This window comes from Macaca fascicularis, chromosome 6 (assembly GCF_037993035.2).
Source record: "Macaca fascicularis isolate 582-1 chromosome 6, T2T-MFA8v1.1".
In the NCBI taxonomy this organism is placed as follows: Eukaryota; Metazoa; Chordata; class Mammalia; order Primates; family Cercopithecidae; genus Macaca; species Macaca fascicularis.
The window spans coordinates 85,545,458-85,563,070 of NC_088380.1; the positions used below are offsets into that span (position 1 = coordinate 85,545,458).

General features: G+C 38.1%; 1 protein-coding gene across 50 annotated transcripts in view; it reads right to left on the bottom strand.

Moving 5' to 3' along the window:
• The window catches only part of SSBP2 (single stranded DNA binding protein 2), a 329,283-nt gene that overhangs the window by 196,556 nt on the left and 115,114 nt on the right, over nt 1–17,613 (bottom strand). For 40 of the 50 annotated variants that reach the window (XR_012413808.1, XR_012413807.1, XR_012413804.1 and 37 more), the window contains one exon: nt 10,490–10,551. The exons of the other annotated variants lie outside the window; for them this stretch is intronic. Coding sequence is in view for 27 of the 40 variants with exons in the window: in XM_073993725.1 (XP_073849826.1) it covers nt 10,490–10,551 (62 nt within the window). In the remaining 13 variants the exon portion in view is untranslated. The remainder of the gene's footprint in view (nt 1–10,489; nt 10,552–17,613) is intronic. 50 annotated transcript variants of the gene reach the window in all.

Genomic DNA, 17,613 nt, shown 5'->3' on the forward strand with positions numbered 1-17,613 from the left:
GCTTCTAACATGAGTGTGGTTTTAAGAATTCTTAATGCAAGACTCCTTACTCTGATTGTGGGCAGGTTTCTACAGTTTCAGCAGTCTGAGCAGCATCAACTATTATAAGAGTGGGATGGATACCTGTCCCAGATAAGACAGTGAGCACATTGTTAGCCTACCTTTGACCCCATGCCCCAACTCATTTTCTGAATATCCTATGGCAACCACCCCCTTACCCTATATGCAGCTGCCAGGGATTCGTAGATGCCTCAATATAGACATGACTCAGAAAAGAAAACTTTTGAGTCCCATTTATATACACTGCCTGGAATTAGCCACTCACAATGCTCAAATGGGAAATGTAATTAATGACTTATTAATAGTGGGACACTGAATTCTGCTCTGTGATTAAGAAATATCTGTTACTGAGATGAGCACTGGTTACAATTCAGGAATTTGAATTCTAACTCTAAATGTGACCTTGGGCAAATAGTTTTTGATTTATGTAAAAAGAGAAAATAAATGTTATGTATTTTACAGTGTTTTATACAGAGACAAAGACATGACATACACAAAAGTAATTTTAAAAGAAACTTAAAGGTACTAAAAATATTACAGAAAAAGTCTCATATAGCTAGTATAGTGAAATAAAAAGAAGTTTTCTAATTAACTTGAGTAACATTTGCCTCATTTTTCTTTCGAGTCCTTCACATTAAATGAAGATTCCCTCAGTTTTTTACAATGCTCTCTCCCCACCAAATTTTCCTCTGTTTTCCACATGCCTTCCTCTTCTTCCATGCTGAATTTTAGTTTTATTCTCTATGGCCTATGTTTTTCGCATTCTCTCTTGCTAATACTTTTCCTCCCTTCTCACTCTTATCAGCCTCCTCCTTAGCCCCGTTGTTACCTACACAGTCTTATATGATGCTTAGTTTAACTCAACTCAAACAGTTATACCTTGCCTGTTATAGAAAAGACATAGAAGATGAGTAAAAACCAGTAAGCCAATTATAAATATTATACCATTCTAGTAAGCTAGCTAACGCCATTGCACTTGTTTTCCTGTGGGTATTTGGTTATTCTTAGCTATACCTGATATTATTCATTAGGTTCTAAAAAACTAGAGTGCTAGCATACTACAAGATTCGACTTTCCACTGCCAGGTGAAAAAAAACAGAATTCTTAGGATAATCTTACATTTTAACTTATTTTCTCTACAATGTTATATATATTTGATTTCAAGATATAAATACAGGGAACCAAAGTCACTTTAAAAGGTGCTTTATATTTTTATTTTATTAAATAAAAATGAGGTATCGGCTGGCATAGGCTGGTTGCAGTGGCTCATGCCTGTAATCCCAGCACTTCGGCAGGCAGAAGCAGAGGAAGGTGGATCTCGATCCCAGGAGTTTGAGACCAGCCTGGGCAACAGCAGCAAAACCTCATCTCTACAAAAAAATACATTAAAGTAGCTGGGCATGGTGGTATGCTCCTGTAGTCCCAGCTACTCAGGAGGCTGAGGCAGGAGGATCACTTAAGCCCAGGAGATGGAGGCTGCAGTGAGCTATGATTGTGCCACTGTACTCTAGCCTGGGTGATCCTGTCTCAAAAAAAAAAAAAAAAAAAAAAGATGTATTTGTCTGCTTTCAAGCTGCTAATAAAGACATACCTGAGACTGGGTAATTTATAAAGGAAGGAGGTTTAATTGACTCACAGTTCAGCATGGCTGGGGAGGCCTCAGAAAACTTATAATCATGGCAGATTCACATGGTGACAGCATGGAGAAGAATGAAAGCCAAGCAAAGGGGGAAGCCCCTTATAAAACCACCAGATTATGTGAGAACTTACTATTTCTAGAATAGAAAGGGGGAATCGCCCTCATGATTCAATTACCTCCCACCAAGTCCCTCCCACCACACGTGGAGATTATGGGAACTGCAATTCAAGATGAGATTTGGGTGGGGACACAGTCAAACTATATCAAGAGATATGAGAGTTATAAAAGGCATCGTATCAAGAGTTATAGTTTCTGCAATTAAAACTTGAAATAGAAAGTTTTTAAAAGCCTATGTTTTAAAATTGCACAAGTAAAAAAACATTAACATCAGAAGAAAGAAGCTTATTGGCATTTTTGTTTCTGGAACTAATGTAAGAGCTGGGAATGTTTAACAAAAAGTACAAACAAGAACTAAGTTTTCAAAGGGGATGTGATTCAGTTAAATGTATTATAAACTGGGGTACTGAGCATGGGGTAAACTAAAAAGGAAAAGAAAGTGATTAGGGAAGTCACATTAGAAACAAGGGAAAAAAGCTCCAGAAAGTAAATCACATAAATTTCTCTATCCTATATTAAAGGCAGAAATTCCCCTCTTCCATTCTGAGGTCTTTGCCTCTCGTCTCATTGGTACTTTATTCTGCTTATTTTGCATATGTCATATGTATCTCTTTTTCATACATCTTCAAACACTCCCACTCTTTGCCAACTTTTCCCCTGAGTCTACTAGTCTCTGCCTCTTTTCTCAACCCTCTTTAATCCATCTTTTTTTTTTTTTTTTTTTTGAGACAAGGTCTTGCTCTGTCGCCCAAGCTGGAATGCAGTGGCGCAATCTCGGCTCACTGCAGCCTCCGCCTCCCAGGTTCAAGCGATTCACCCACCTCAGCCTCCCAAGTAGCTGGGATTAGAGAGGCACACCACCACACCCAGCTAATTTTTGCATTTTTAGTAGATGGGGTTTCACCATGTTGCCCATGCTGGTCTCGAACTGCTGACCTCAGGTGATCCACCCGCCTTGGCCTCCCAAAGTGCTGGAATTACAGGCATGAGCCACCATGCCCGGCCCCTCTTTAATCTATCTTTATGTTGATGCCAAGTGAGTGTCTAAAGCCACAAAACTGATCACATCAGGGACCCCATTTAAAATCTTTGGGCTATAGTCCCAAATCCTTAATATATGCAGGACTTCATAATCTGTCCCCTGCTTTTGTCTCTTTATATTTTATCACTTCCTAATTCTGGACTTATAGATGAACTCGTCCATACCAAACTACCTGTCATTACTTGAGTGTATGATCATCCCTTTTGAGATTTCACATGATTCCTCGCCCCAATTACCCTTCTCTCACTCAACTTTCAGCTCAGCTCAGATTCACTTTCTCTATGATGCCTTTTCTAACTCTCCCACACTGAAGTGAGTATTGTTCCTGTGTTGCTATTATAACCAGTACATATTTCTTTTTTATTTCCAACTTTATAGAGGTATGATTGACAAATAAAAACTGTATATATTTAAGGTGTACAATGTGAAGTTTGAATATACATATACTTTGGAAAATGATTACCAAAATCAAGCTAATTAACATATTCATCATCTCTCACACATAATTTGTGTGTCTGTGTGTGTGTCTGGTAAGAACACTTAAGATCTACTCTCTTAGCAAATATCAAGTCTATAATACATTATTATTAAACCAGTAGCTATTTCTGCCTTAATACTTCTTTTTTTTTAAGACGGAGTTTCGCTCTGTCGCCCAGGCTGGAGTGCAGTGGCACTATCTCAGCTCACTGCAAGCTCCGCCTCCCGGGTTCACGCCATTCTCCTGCCTCAGCCTCCTGAGTAGCTGGGACTACAGGCACCCGCCACCACGCCTGGCTAATTTTTTGTATTTTTAGTAGAGACGGGGTTTCACCGTGGTCTCGATCTCCTGACCTTGTGATCTGCCCGCCTCGGCCTCCCAAAGTGATGGGATTACAGACGTGAGCCATCGCGCCCGGCTAATACTTCCAAATTGTTTATCTTTCCTACTATTTATTTCCTTGAGGGCAACACAGTTTTGCACTCTTAAATATTTGGTGAAAAGGCTTAAACAACAGAACAATTCTAATTTAAAATATTCTATTAAAAAATGGAAATGAGAAGAAGTCTTAAAATTAACAACTGGTCCATCCAGCAGGGACTGTTAGGTTGAGCAAATGAGCAAGCAGTAAGTTCTTGAAGAATACATGTTATCCTAATCATGTAGACCTCAACAGCAGCAACAGCTTTCCTGGGCAACATAAAAAGGCAACAATTATTATAGTCCTGAATCCCTAACCTAGAGCACAGATTATGAAGTCCAGGTCCAAAGAGTTAAGGATAAGAAGGTCAGGCATCTGCTGGATTTAAAGCCCATGGTAATGGCTAGCTAAACACAATAATCAGGGCAGCTTAAGATCCGGGCATTTTTCTGAAAGATGAAATCCATAGCTCTCATCAGTTCTCAGAGGACCCCATGACCAAAACTATTCAGAATCATTGATTTATATAGATGAAGGAGGCACCTCAAAGACTATGTCAGTAGCTTTAGGGGAAAAAATATAAATCATTAAAAAACTATACCTATATATTTTGCATGTACTAGATTTAAATTGAACAAATCTAATCTAGAAATACTTATGTGCCCATTACTTATTTATTTGATATCTCCAGCTAAGTACAAATTAAGTTACTTAAAATACCAACGCCATGGAAGAAGGGATCCCCTGAATCTAACAGCCACAGAAAAAGGAAAAAAAAAATGGCACATTTAAAGCTGCACCGTCTGACAGTTGAGGTAAAAAAAAAAAAAAGCTACAGAAGCAAAAAGCCAAAGTATTGAGTAAGTTATTATCAAACACCTACAGTGTAGGAATAAGTTAAATTCATGAGAAAGCATGTAAAAGAGAAAGAGGTGCAAGAAACAAAAATTAATGCTATAATAGAAAACTCTTAAAATCCTCACTTTGTTAACCCACTGATCCAAGAGTATCAGACTCCTAAAATGGTCTCTTATGCCATTTGTAGACTTCATTGGAAACACACAAAATGAAAAGGTGTCAACAGGTGAGGAGACTCAATTACATTTGGAAAAAAAGTTAAGTATTGACTGGCTAGATCTGGATATCATAAATACTGTATAAAAAGACAATTTGACTTTTATACTATTATACAAAATGCCAGTCTTACACCCCAGGAAAACAGCACAATGATGATGCTTAACTGTAGTGAACCGTTGGAACAACTCTGAACCAAAAGACCGCACCTGTTCCTGCCCTACATACATGAGACAAACAGGGGAAACCCACAACCACAACTGACCAAGTGTGGGTTGCACTCACCACGGGACTTCTAGTACAGCATGCTTTCAGGAGAAAGATTAAAAACACGACGGCATTAAATAACGTTCCAAGGAAACCACGTGCATGGCACTCAGAGAGATTTTTTTCTTTTAAAGATGCTAAGAGACGAGTGTATATGGTATTGAGTAAGAAATTCTTTAATAGAAGAAATAGAAAAAAAAAAAAAAACCACCTAACTTGTCCACGCAAATACATGGACTACCAATTGCTGCTGCAGAAAAGTCACATTCCTGGGCATACTGGCATCACTATGCATTTATAAGCTACAATATTAACTAGGATTTAAACAATGCCTGGCAATATTTTATGTGTGCTCCTACTCAGTTCTTTCTCTGGGTCTATTTAGAATTATTTCAAACTTTTCTTTAAAGACTATCCTTCACTCTCTTAAAAATTCATCATCACCATCATCACCACCACCACTACCCTCAGTACCCTTATGTCCTATTTTGCAGAGGAAAAAAAAAGCTATCAGAATAAGAACTAATTTTTTTGAACCCTAGATCAATTTGACTCATCATCATTTTACAGATGGTAAAACTGAGACTGAAACAACAAAATCTTGCAGAAATGATAAGTAATGGAGCTGAGATACTGAATCCACATGTTTTCCTTTCTCCTTGCCTCATCCTGCATCTCCACAAACACCATGAACATATTGTAGAAAATTGGGAAGATAGAAGGGAAAGCTCTACTTACAAGTAATAGAAATACTTGCAGAAAAAAAAAATCCATCTGCAATCCCACCATATTAAAACAAAATTATTTTTCTTTGTTGTTACTCTTAATGCCCATTTATGCTACACTGTACATACAACTATGTCCTGCTTTGTTAAAATGTCTTAAACATTTCTTTTGTCATTATATAGTGTTCATCATAATTAAATGTGTAATAACAGCCCAAGAACAAATGTACTATAATTTTTATAACCCTTCCTTTTATTTGCACATTACCTAAACTTTTCTTTCATTTCTATTCTGTCTTCTATTCCAAACTCTCTTCTAGTCAAATGCAAAATACTCCATGGGACATTCCTCATGCATTTAGACAGTGAGTGGCAGGATTGAGGAAGATATGACATTAGGGGTAAGGACCTTAATCTAGGTTCCAGAAATTGTGAAATTCAGAAGGAAAGCCCTATGCAAGCATTCCAGATTGGCAGAAGGCAGGGACATATAAGGAACAGTATTTTATTAGGAATAGAAGAAATGAACTTCTTGATACCAAACCTACAAACGTCCCTGCATCTCCTCTTGCCACAAGGGTAGAGATGGTCCTCTCCCCTCTCAGTTCCCAGCATTTGTGCTTTGGACCTCCTTCTCTCAGGCCTTGTGTGGAGTTTTAAACCACTAAACATCTCCTCTCCCCTTGTATCTTCAGACTCTGCCCCTCTACTGTCTCCTTCTCTTAAACACTAAACATGCAAATGTCTCTCCCATCTAAAATTAAAAACTTCTCTCTCTAATCTATACTATTCCTCCAGGTATCATTTCTCATCACAGATGAACCATTTTAAAGAGTTGACTATATACCATTTCCCACTTCCTACCTTCAAAGTCACTTCTTGATCTGAAACATTCTTGCTTCCTAGCCCATTACTCAGCTTTATAAGTCATTAATGGCCTTTCCCCAAATCCTAAAAGGACATATATGTTCTGATTACTTTACCTTGCAGTCACCGTTGTCACTACTGACCTTTCTTCTTCCTTCTCGAAACCCTCACTTATTCTTGTTTTCTATTATGCTACACTCTCCTGATTTTCCTCCTACCTTTTTAGCTGAGCCTGTGTCTCTCTTTTTTTTGTTTTTTTGTTTTTTGTTTTTGTTTTTGAGACAAAGTCTTACTCTGTCACCCAGGCTGGAGTACAGTGGCATGATCTTGGCTCATTGCAACCTCTGTCTCCCAAGTTCAAGTGATTCATCTGCCTCAGCCTCCTGAGTAGCTGGGATTACAGCTGCCTGCCACCAATGCCTGGCTTATTTTGCATTTTTAGTACAGACAGGGTTTCATCATGTTGGCCAGGCTGGTCTCGAACTCCTGACCTCAAGTGATCCACCCGCCTCAGCCTCCCAAAGTGCTGGGATTACAGGCATGAGCCACCATGCCTGGCCACTTTCTTTCTCCTTTACAGCCTCTTCTTCCTCCTTATTCCTTGGATGTTAATATTGCAAGGTTTCTGTACAAGGCTCATTTTCCTCCCCACTCATGGGTAATACCACTCAACTCTCTCTCTCTCTCTCTCTCTCTCTTTTTCTTTTTCTTTTTTTTAGAGATGAGGTCTCACTATGTTGCTCAGGCTGGGTTCAAACACCTGGGTTCAAGTGATCCTCCCACCTCAGCCTCCTGAGTAGTTGTTACTATAGACACGCACCACTGCACCCAGCTTCATCTCTCTCTCCTTTAAACATCAGACCCATGTAACAAGCTGCCTGCTCAACATCTCCACTTGGATGGCACGTATTTCAGTTTCAGCACACCTAAACAGCTGAACTCTTCACCAAATCCTACCACTTCTACTTCAAGCTTATATCCCTCAAATCCTTCCGCTTCTCTTCCTCCCCACTGATGATACACTAGTTCAAGTAACCATTCTCTACTCCTTACCGCAAGAGCCTTCTAAGTGCTCCTCTATTTCTGGACTTATTCCTGTTCCATCCATTATCTATTCTACAGAACTAGAGTGATATGGCTATGGTTGTAAACCTAAAATAAAATTGTAAGGTCCCCCAACCATCTGAATGGACTTCCTCCTTGGCCAGGGCACTCTTAAAATTTAACCTGAAAGACTGCTTCAGGCCATGACAGGAAGTGGGAGTGGGACTTGCCTCATTATACTCTCCAGTGTTAACATCAACACAGTCCTTAAAGCTGATAAGAAGCATTTACAATCTATTCTCTCTGAAGCCTGTTACAGGCTTCATCTGCACAATAAGAAATTTGCTTTCCATAATCACTTATCTTAATCCAGACAGTTCTTTTCTATTGATCCCAGGTCTTTAGATAAAGTCAACCAACTGCCAATCAGAAAATTTTAAAATCTATCTATAATCTGGAAGCCCCCGCTTTGAGTAGTCTTGTCTGTCTAGACTGAACCAATGTATTTCTTATATGTATTTAATTGAAGTCTCGTGTCTCCCTAAGATGTATAAAACCAAGCTGCACCCTGACCACCTTGGGAACGTCTTCCCAGGACCTCCTGAAGGCTGTGTCAAGGGCCCATGGTCACTTATATTTGGCTCAAAATAAATCTTTTCTAATTTTGTACAGTTTTACTCTTTTCTTTGACAAGATATAAACAAACAGTATTACTCTCCTGCTTAAAAATATCTGCATTGTATTCTCTTTATAATTAAATTCAAATTCACAGTTTACAAATCCAGCCTCATCCCTAATCACTCTATCACCCCAATTTCCAACATAATGAATTTCTTTCTTTTCTTCCCATGTGCTATACTCTCTCTGCCTTTCACCTCTAGGTCACTGCACATGGTATGGTTGATCCAAAACATCCCCCTTCTCTCTCTCTCCATGCCTTTCTGGCCAACTCTTATATCTACTTAATGCCTTGGCTTAGCTATCAGTTCTTCCAGGTGAAATGTATTTGGCAGGTGCCTATATGGGACTCTGCATATCCCCTTCAAATACTTCTTTCTCACTGCTTACTTCATTATTTGTTTTCCCCATAGACTGTTATCAGCAAGAGGATAGGGATGTGTGTGTGTTTTATTCACTGGTGTGTCCATAGTATCAAGCATAGTATCTGGCCCATACAAGACACTCAGTAAGTATTTATTGAGATAATGCAATAAACTTTACTAGGTTTGCATGGAGAAACATGCTCAAAGCCTATGAATAAATGAAACTTTAAAAGATACCACAATGTGGCAGAAATACAAGGGAATATAAAAGTATGAACATTACTTCTTCCAGGCAAAAAAAAAAAAAAAATCTATTTGATTAGTTCAGTATCTGTTGAGCACTGTATCAGGTCACTGTTTCTCATGAATATGCTTTTCCAGCGCAAGAAAATGAAGATAAACTTATTTCACTAACTGCTTATTTGTAACTTATTCCCCTCTTGTTCTGGGGAGATTTGAGTTTGATGAGTAGCTGTTATTTTGGAACAAAATTGGCCTATTACAAGATTAACCTATTACATAAAAGATGCCAATCAGATTATTATCTCCCATTCCCAATCCCTTCAAGAGGAGAAGTGAGGGTTTGAAGAAGCTATAATGGCATGCCAACGCTTATAATTACCTATATGGTGGTCTAACATTGACGACTTGATAGCCCACTTTGTAGAAAGCAATCTTATAACTAGTTCGACAATCAGAGAGTCAAGAAAAAGTGCCAACCTCATTGGCCACTTCAAGACAAGAAAATTATCTGCTATGAATGAATTGTATCCTCTCCTAAATTTTTTTTTTTTTTTTTTTTTTTTTTTGAGATGGAGTTTTGCTCTTATTGCCCAAACTGGAGCACAATGGCCTGGTCTTGGCTCACTGCAACCTCTGCCTCCCAGGTTCAAGAAATTCTCCTGCCTTAACCTCCCAAGTAGCTGGGATTATAGGTATGTGCCACCACGCCTGGCCAATTTTTGTATTTTTAGTAGAGACGGGGTTTCACCATGTTGGTCAGGCTTGTCTCGAACTCCTGACCTCAGGTGATCCACCCGCCTTGTCCTCCCAAAGTGCTGGGATTACAGGCTACCTGGGGTGAGCTACCACACCCAGCCCTCTCCCAAATTCATATATTGAAATGAAGGGTTGCGTTTTTAAATAAATTCCTGATTTGAGGGGGTGGGCATTACCAATGTGATGGTAGTTGGAGATGGGGTCTTTGGGAAATCCTTAGGTTTAGATGAGATCATGAAAGTGGGACCCTCATGATGGGACTAGTTCCCTTGTAAGCAGAGACACAAACAGCTTGCTCTCCCCAATATGTAAGGACACAGCGAAAAGGTGCCTGTCCACAAGTCAGGAAGACAGCCCTCACCAGAAACTGATCATGCTGGTACTTATCTTGTACTTCTAGCCTCCAGAATTGTGAAAAATAAAATTCTGCTATTTAAGCCACCTATTCTATGGTATTTCGTTATGGCATCCCAAGCCATTATAGAATCGTACTTACAGTTGGAGATTCCACACACTGGTTCCAATTCCAGTTGAACTCAACAGTAGTATATTTAAGTTAAATTACACTAGTGCTGGTTTTTAAGGGTCTTTTAAAAAGTGCTACCTTCCAGAAAATTTTAGAAAATGAAAAAATAAAAAGGAAGCATGAAACCATAAACAGGCCTATTGAAATGCATCATCAAGCCAGTAAAAATGGAATAAAGGATACTTACCACCACCAAGAATGTAAGAATCCTGGTGGTTCCCCCAATGTGATGTTTTTTTCCCATCTTATCTAAAATGAATAAAAGAGATATTACTTTCCTAATAATACTTTTTTCCACACATATTACAAAGTAATAATATTTCCATTTAAAATACTACGGCAATATTTGAATTTTTCATCATTTTCATATTATTTTTTACCCAAGTTTTCCAAGTACTCATTTTACATAGTGAGTTGTTGACTGGATTAGTCTCAGAGAGATGTCACCATTATTTTCCTGAATTTGTTTCATACTGTGCCAGTTGTAAACTCCAGTCTTTCAGTTTCAAATTCATCTTTCTGTGGTCTTTCAGATGCTGAGACTGGAGATCCATACACTACCTTTGTCCTTCATTAAATGGCTTCCTGTTAGGTCCCATAAACTAAGAGAGGCTCTAGAGAGAGGCTGGAAGTAAGAAGAGGGGAGAATGGATTTGTTTCCTGTTAGCTTACTATTCCTGTCAGGGTGACCCCAGTTGCAGTTCATCCAGTGATAATAGCTGTGACAATAGCTGGTTCCATTCTAGCTTTATCCCACACAACCAGAACCAGTCTCTCTGTGCCGCTCAGAAGTATCAGCACAGCTGGGCAATATCTCTCTTCAGAAGTTAAAGGTAAATTTCAGCTCTTCAAGTACCAGCAGTCCCACACACCTCCCTTTCCTTAGAAGTCTAAGATTCAGCTCTCTGAGGTTTCTCCTCCCATTTTTTTGATAACCGCAAGCTCTTCCTTTTGGTGCCTCAGCCCTAGTGATTGCTCACTGCAATTATTGATTTTATGTAACTTCTGTGTGCTGTTGTTGCTTTCTTTTAAATCTGTTTAGCTATTTCCATATATTACATTCCCTGTTGAAATTCTCAGTATGCTTTTAATTGGTGTGGCTGTATTCTGATTGATACATCACTTCAAATGCCCTCTCATAAAATAATAAAAACATCTTCATTTTAAGCAGAATGGGACATGGGCATAAACTTTAACTTTCTAACATACTAGCTGTGTGAAGTTGGGAGAGTTACTTAAGTCTTCTGTGCCTCAGTTTCCTCATCTATAAAATATGGTTAGTAATAGTCACGTATATCACAAGGTTGTTGTGAGGAAAAAACTGGTTAGTACATGAAAATCACTTAAAAGAGTAACTGACAGGCCGGGCTCAGTGGCCCAGCTACTCCGGAGGCTGAGGCGGGAGAATCACTTGAACCCGGGAGGCGGAGGTTGCAGTGAGCCGAGATTGCACCACTGTATTCCAGCCTGACAGAGCAAAATTCCGTCTTGGGGCGGTGAGGGGTGGGGGCGTGGGGAGTGGGAAGAAAGAGTAACTGACATGCAGGAAGTGCCTGGTAACTGTGAGGTACTAATTTTTTTTTTCTTTTACCTAGGAGGGTATTCCTGTAAAACTTCATTACATCATCATTGTCACCAGCACCCACAAAATTCCAGTGATATTCCATATAAAAATATTCAAAGTATTTAGGGTTGTGCCAAACAATTTTAACTTACTAATCAGAATAGTTTTCATATTGCTGGAAACCATACATATAACTAGGAAAAAGGAACAATCAGAGTTGCAACTAAGGAACAATTGTCTATGCTCGTAGTATAAATGGAAAAAGTAAAAATGAATCATTTAAACAGAAAATTAAGCTTCTATTTAAAGTCATTTCAGAATTAGTGTCCTGTTACACTGAGTTATCATGTATACCAAATTCAGATCACCATTAAAATCCCATAATGAAGATAACTCAATTTTGAGGTTTTTCTTTTCTTTCTTCCTGTTTCTTTTATTGAATCAGAAGGTATTTCAGGATCTTAACGCACATCAAAACCACCATTATTAAATAGGAACATCAGTTATCACCACTCACCCAGAAACTTGCAAGAGATTAGGCTTAATATGTTGACTTCAAATTATATCTTAAGGGTTGAGTTTTTAAATACATTCCTGATTTGAGGGTGTTGGCAGAAGACGACATGGGTCTCTCATAAAATAAGAGTTTCTAAAAGATGCTGACATTAACTTTCTAATTGTTTCCATTTCAGCTAAGTTAGAGTTTACTATAACAAAAATTTAAAACAAGATCAACATCTCTAAAAAAGTAAAAGTTCTGACTAAATACTTTTGGATGAGTGTCCGGTTAAGTATTCATACAGTGCCTTTTCTAAGCACTGGATAGCAGTAAACACAAAAGACAGAAATCCCTTCCTTCAGGGAGATTACACCTTAGTAAGGAAGATAGACCATGAACAAAGAAACAAACAAAAAAGTAAATTGTGTTTATATGAGAAGGTGACAAATGCAGTGAAGGAAAACTAAGCAGAGAAGGGGGATAAAAAGAGCAGGAAAACAATGAAGTGGAATTACAACCTTAAATAAGGAGATCCAGAAAGACCTCAAAAAAAAACCTCTGTATATAAGTATATGCCTTAGTTTTTTTTTTTAGCTTAAATAATAAAAATTATGTAACAAGACCCCAATCAGTAAAATATGCCCAGAGGCCCTTAATACTACTAAGAAATGAACAACTGTAATTACAGATTTCAAAAAAATGCAAGGAATTCTTTCCATCATCTACTATGTAAGAAGTTAGGAATTCTTATCCCAAAAGGACTTTTTAAAGAAGTTTTAAAACAGGAACTCGGAAAGTGGTCCTAAATATAGAAACAAACAAAAATCCTCTTTAATAAAAAGATGAAAAAAGTTAAGTGCCATTAAAATCACTGAAATTGGTTGGATTTTTAGAGTTCTTAAGTACATAAAGTATAAATAAATGGGAACCTTGAAGTAAAACAAGTAATTTGTTCTCAAAAAATAAAGAGAAATTTTTTGAAGATTAGAAATGTGGCCAGGACGGTAGCTCATACCTGTAATCCCAGCACTCTGGGAGGCTAAGGTGGGTGGATCACTTGAGGTCAGGAGTTCGAGATCAGCCTGGCCAACATGGTGAAACCCCGCATCTACTAAAAATACAAAAATTAGCCAGGCATGGTGGTATGTGCCTGTAGTCCCAGCTACTCAGGAGGTGGAAGCAGAAGAATCACTTGAACCCGGGAGGCGGAGATTGCAGTGAGCCGAGATAGCACCATGGCACTCCAGCCTGGGCGACAGAGTAAGACTCTGTCTTTTTTTTTTTTTTTGAGACGGAGTCTCGCTGTGTCTCCCAGGCTGGAGTGCAGTGGCGTGATCTCGGCTCACTGCAAGCTCCGCCTCCCGGGTTCACGCCATTCTCCCGCCTCAGCCTCCCAAGTAGCTGAGACTACAGGCGCCCGCCACCACGCCCGGCTAGTTTTTTTTGTATTTTTAGTAGAGACGGGGTTTCACCATGTTAGCCAGGATAGTCTCGATCTCCTGACCTCGTGATCCACCCACCTCGGCCTCCCAAAGTGCTGGGATTACAGGCTTGAGCCACCGCGCCCGGCCAGTCTTAAAAAAAAAAAAAAAGTTAATAATAATAATGATAATAATGTAATAGCCATTTTGAAGCACTAAAAGGAAAAATTCCAAGAATTAATGAACTTGAAGTTAGAAAAACTACCTATGAACAATAAACCAGATCATATAAATGTAAGCCAGATCCTAATTTTAATTATCCTAAATGGTAACACAAATAATTTGTATATCTATGCCACCATTTATCTGATAATTTCAGTTCATCAACATTTTATATTACCTTGGTTCATAAAAAATAAGAAATAGTACTTAATGAGATTTATGAGAAACAAAACTCTGATGTCCTGCTAAAATTATAAGTTAGCCAAAAACCTATGTCTCATCCTTCTATCACTTTTCTCTTACCACTTTTTCACTAGTTGGTATCTTCTTGAAAGAACATAAGAATAAACCCTCACCGATGTACCCAAACACACTAATATTCCTAATCACTAGAACCATCATAATCATATGACTAGCAAATTTTTCAAGGTAATATCCTTATGTTTCACCTCACTTCATCTTGACTTTACATAATATGGCTGTGAAATAAACAGATTTTACTACACTCAGTTAAAAGAAGAACGTGACATGACTTATGGAGGAGTGAAAATGGTATGACTAGGTTTCAGTGCTAGGGTGTGCTGCAGGTAGGATTAGACTCACAGTCTATGAGACCCACTGCCCCTCATCCTTACTAAGCAGCTTCCCCTCACGCACTTCCACAACTTCCACAGTCCATTTCCAGCTATCTTGGGAGATAAAGGACTATAGGAAACTACCTATATGGCTTATATTTGATATGGTCTTTTATGAGAAGAAGCCTGAGGTAATACATTTGTATTTTAAATAGTTTTACATCTTATTATTCCTCAGAGAAACTAAAAAAGCATCACATATATCATCATTTTATGCTCACAATATTTTTTACTACATAGTATTCATCCTTCTGTCCTCAAATTGCAAGTCTGTGCCAGAAGCAGGTAAAACTTCGGTCCATCATACTGAAGTTAACATAAAATCCACCCTTTTATAGTTATTGAATGAACCATACTCAAAGCTGTGTTTTAGATAGGTCCACAGAAGAGACAGTCTGTGTTTACACAGTGAATATTGCTAAGTCCAAATGGATCACTATTCTAGATACTACTTGCTTATAGAAAGCATAAAATGGTGCTCAAGAAGAGCCAAAATAGAATCCTGACCTGTAGAAAACTAAACCACATTCGCTGTAGCATTGTTAGAAAAAAATGAAAATTAGAAACAGTGTGCTATCATTAAACAGAATGAAATACAGCTACCTGGAAAGAGAATCATGCTCTACTGGTTTTTCAAGATGGAAATTTGGAAGGTTGGAGAACATTATATATAGCATAAAACCTTTCTGCTTGGAAAAAAAAAAGTATGTATACATACATATGTGTACTTGTAGGTGTGTATCCATTTTTAAAAATCACATCAAGCCTACAACTATTATCTGTAACAGGGAAAAGGAGGACTTTCATTTTAAATTATATGTAGTTTAATTTTGTTTTTTAGCAAATATGAATTAATGATGGGTGGTGTTAAGGAATGGCCAGAAAATATTCCTAAATGTCAGCAGTCATGTTAAAAACAAATTTTCTGCTGTTTCTGAAGAGGCATTTTCTGTTGTACTGAGTTTCATGGGCTTCAGGCCTATTTAGGTTTTTGGGTGGCATCTTTGCCAATAACATTTTCTCTTTATTCTGTTTTTTCTTCTTCCATTATCCCAACATCAATATGTATCTGCCAAGTCCTAAGGCTTTTTGCTGCTTAATTATCTACCTCACTTCCTTCTGTCATTTGACCAGCTAGGGGCTGTATTCTCCTGTAACTTTCATGTAAATCTCAAGGCCCATTCCTAATGCCATATTCTGCATTTGATGGCCTTGTCTATGAATACACTGTTTTTATCATATGATCTAACATTTTCAGCATTTCTTCATAAATGTAAAACCAAACATTGAATCATGAGCAAAAGGTCTATCAATAGGAAAAAGATGTCTTATGGTTTAATTATGAAATATATACTATCTGATGGTCACATGTGCAAAATTTTACATATATATAACAATTTTCATTGAAGCACTGTTTTAATTGAAAGAGACTGGAAACACCTAAATGTCCATCAGTACAGGGCTGGTGAACTATATCATGGCACATTTCATATAATGAAATATGCTACAATCATAAAAAGAGAATTATGACATTTCATGAACCAATATAACACAATTTCCAAAATCTAACAAGTGAAACAAAAATTAAAGCACAAAATGGTGTATAAGCTAACATTTGTACAAAAAAGAAAAAAAAGATATATATACATAAATGTATACAGGTATACACACACACACTTGCTTAATTTTTCATACTTACTTGCTTCTGGCAAGGTATACTGGTCATTTACCTACTATCTCTCAGCCCTACACCCACCCTTCTATACTCCGTTCTATACTTGGGGCTGGGACTCTGAAAATCACATTTCCTAGCCTCCTTGCCATTTGGCTTCCTGTTAAGTTCTGCCATTATGAGACACTAGCAGGAGATCAAAAAACAGGAAAAAGAGAAGCTTCCTGCCTCTGGCTCCAAAAGTGAAGCCAGGGTAGCACAATTCTGGATGTCAGCAGTACCTTTTTAGGGGTTCTAGTCTTGTCAATGTGGGACCTCTTCAGCAGATCCAGACCCACTTCCACAGTATCTCCAACAATGCAGCAGCAGCTTTGAAGGTTATGGGCTCCAAACTTTTCACAGTACCCATAAATCCTTTCATAACTTTTAATTTAAACAAATATCCAAATAATAACTTTTAATACTATAAAACAATAAAACCAATTCCTGTGTTAAGAAAATAACCTGTATACCTATGTGTAAGTTTGTTTCTAGACTAAATTCCTGAGACTTCTAATTTAGATATAACCTACTGTTCCCACCAATTTTCTAAAATCTCTCATGTATAGAAGCATGAGTATATCTATACACTAAACTACATGTAAAAAATATTGAAATTGAAGTAAAAATTTTTCCTTTCCTTTTTTTTTTTTTAGACAGAGTTTCTCGTCACCCAGGCTGGAATGCAATGGCACGATCTGGGCTCACTGCAACCTCCACTTCCTGGGCTCAAGCGATTCTCCTGTCTCAGCCTCCTGAGTAGCTGGGATTCCAGGAGCCCACCACCACACCCAGCTAATTTTCGTGTTTTTAGTAGAGACGGGGTTTCACCATGTTGGCCAGGCTGGTCTCGAACCCCTGACCTCAGATAATTTGCCCACCTCAGCCTTCCAAAGTGCTGGGATTACAGGCATGAGCCACCATGCCCAGCCCAAATTTTTACATTTTAATTCAAAAAATTAAAGGCAATAGATGTTTAACAGGAAAAAAAAAAAAGGTGACTATACTCTGAAGCACATAATCTAAAACTGTGCTATTCAACATGATACCCAGTAGTCACATGTGGCTACTTCAGTTTAAAATTAAGTTAACTGAATGTTCCTCAGTTGCACTAGCCATGTTTAAAGTTCTCAATAGTCACACATAATTAGTGACTACCTTATTTGACAGCAAAGATTAGAGACCATTTCCATAATCACAGAAAGTTTTACTGAACAGTGCTACTTTATCTTAGAAGAATGAAAGAAGTATTCCTAAAG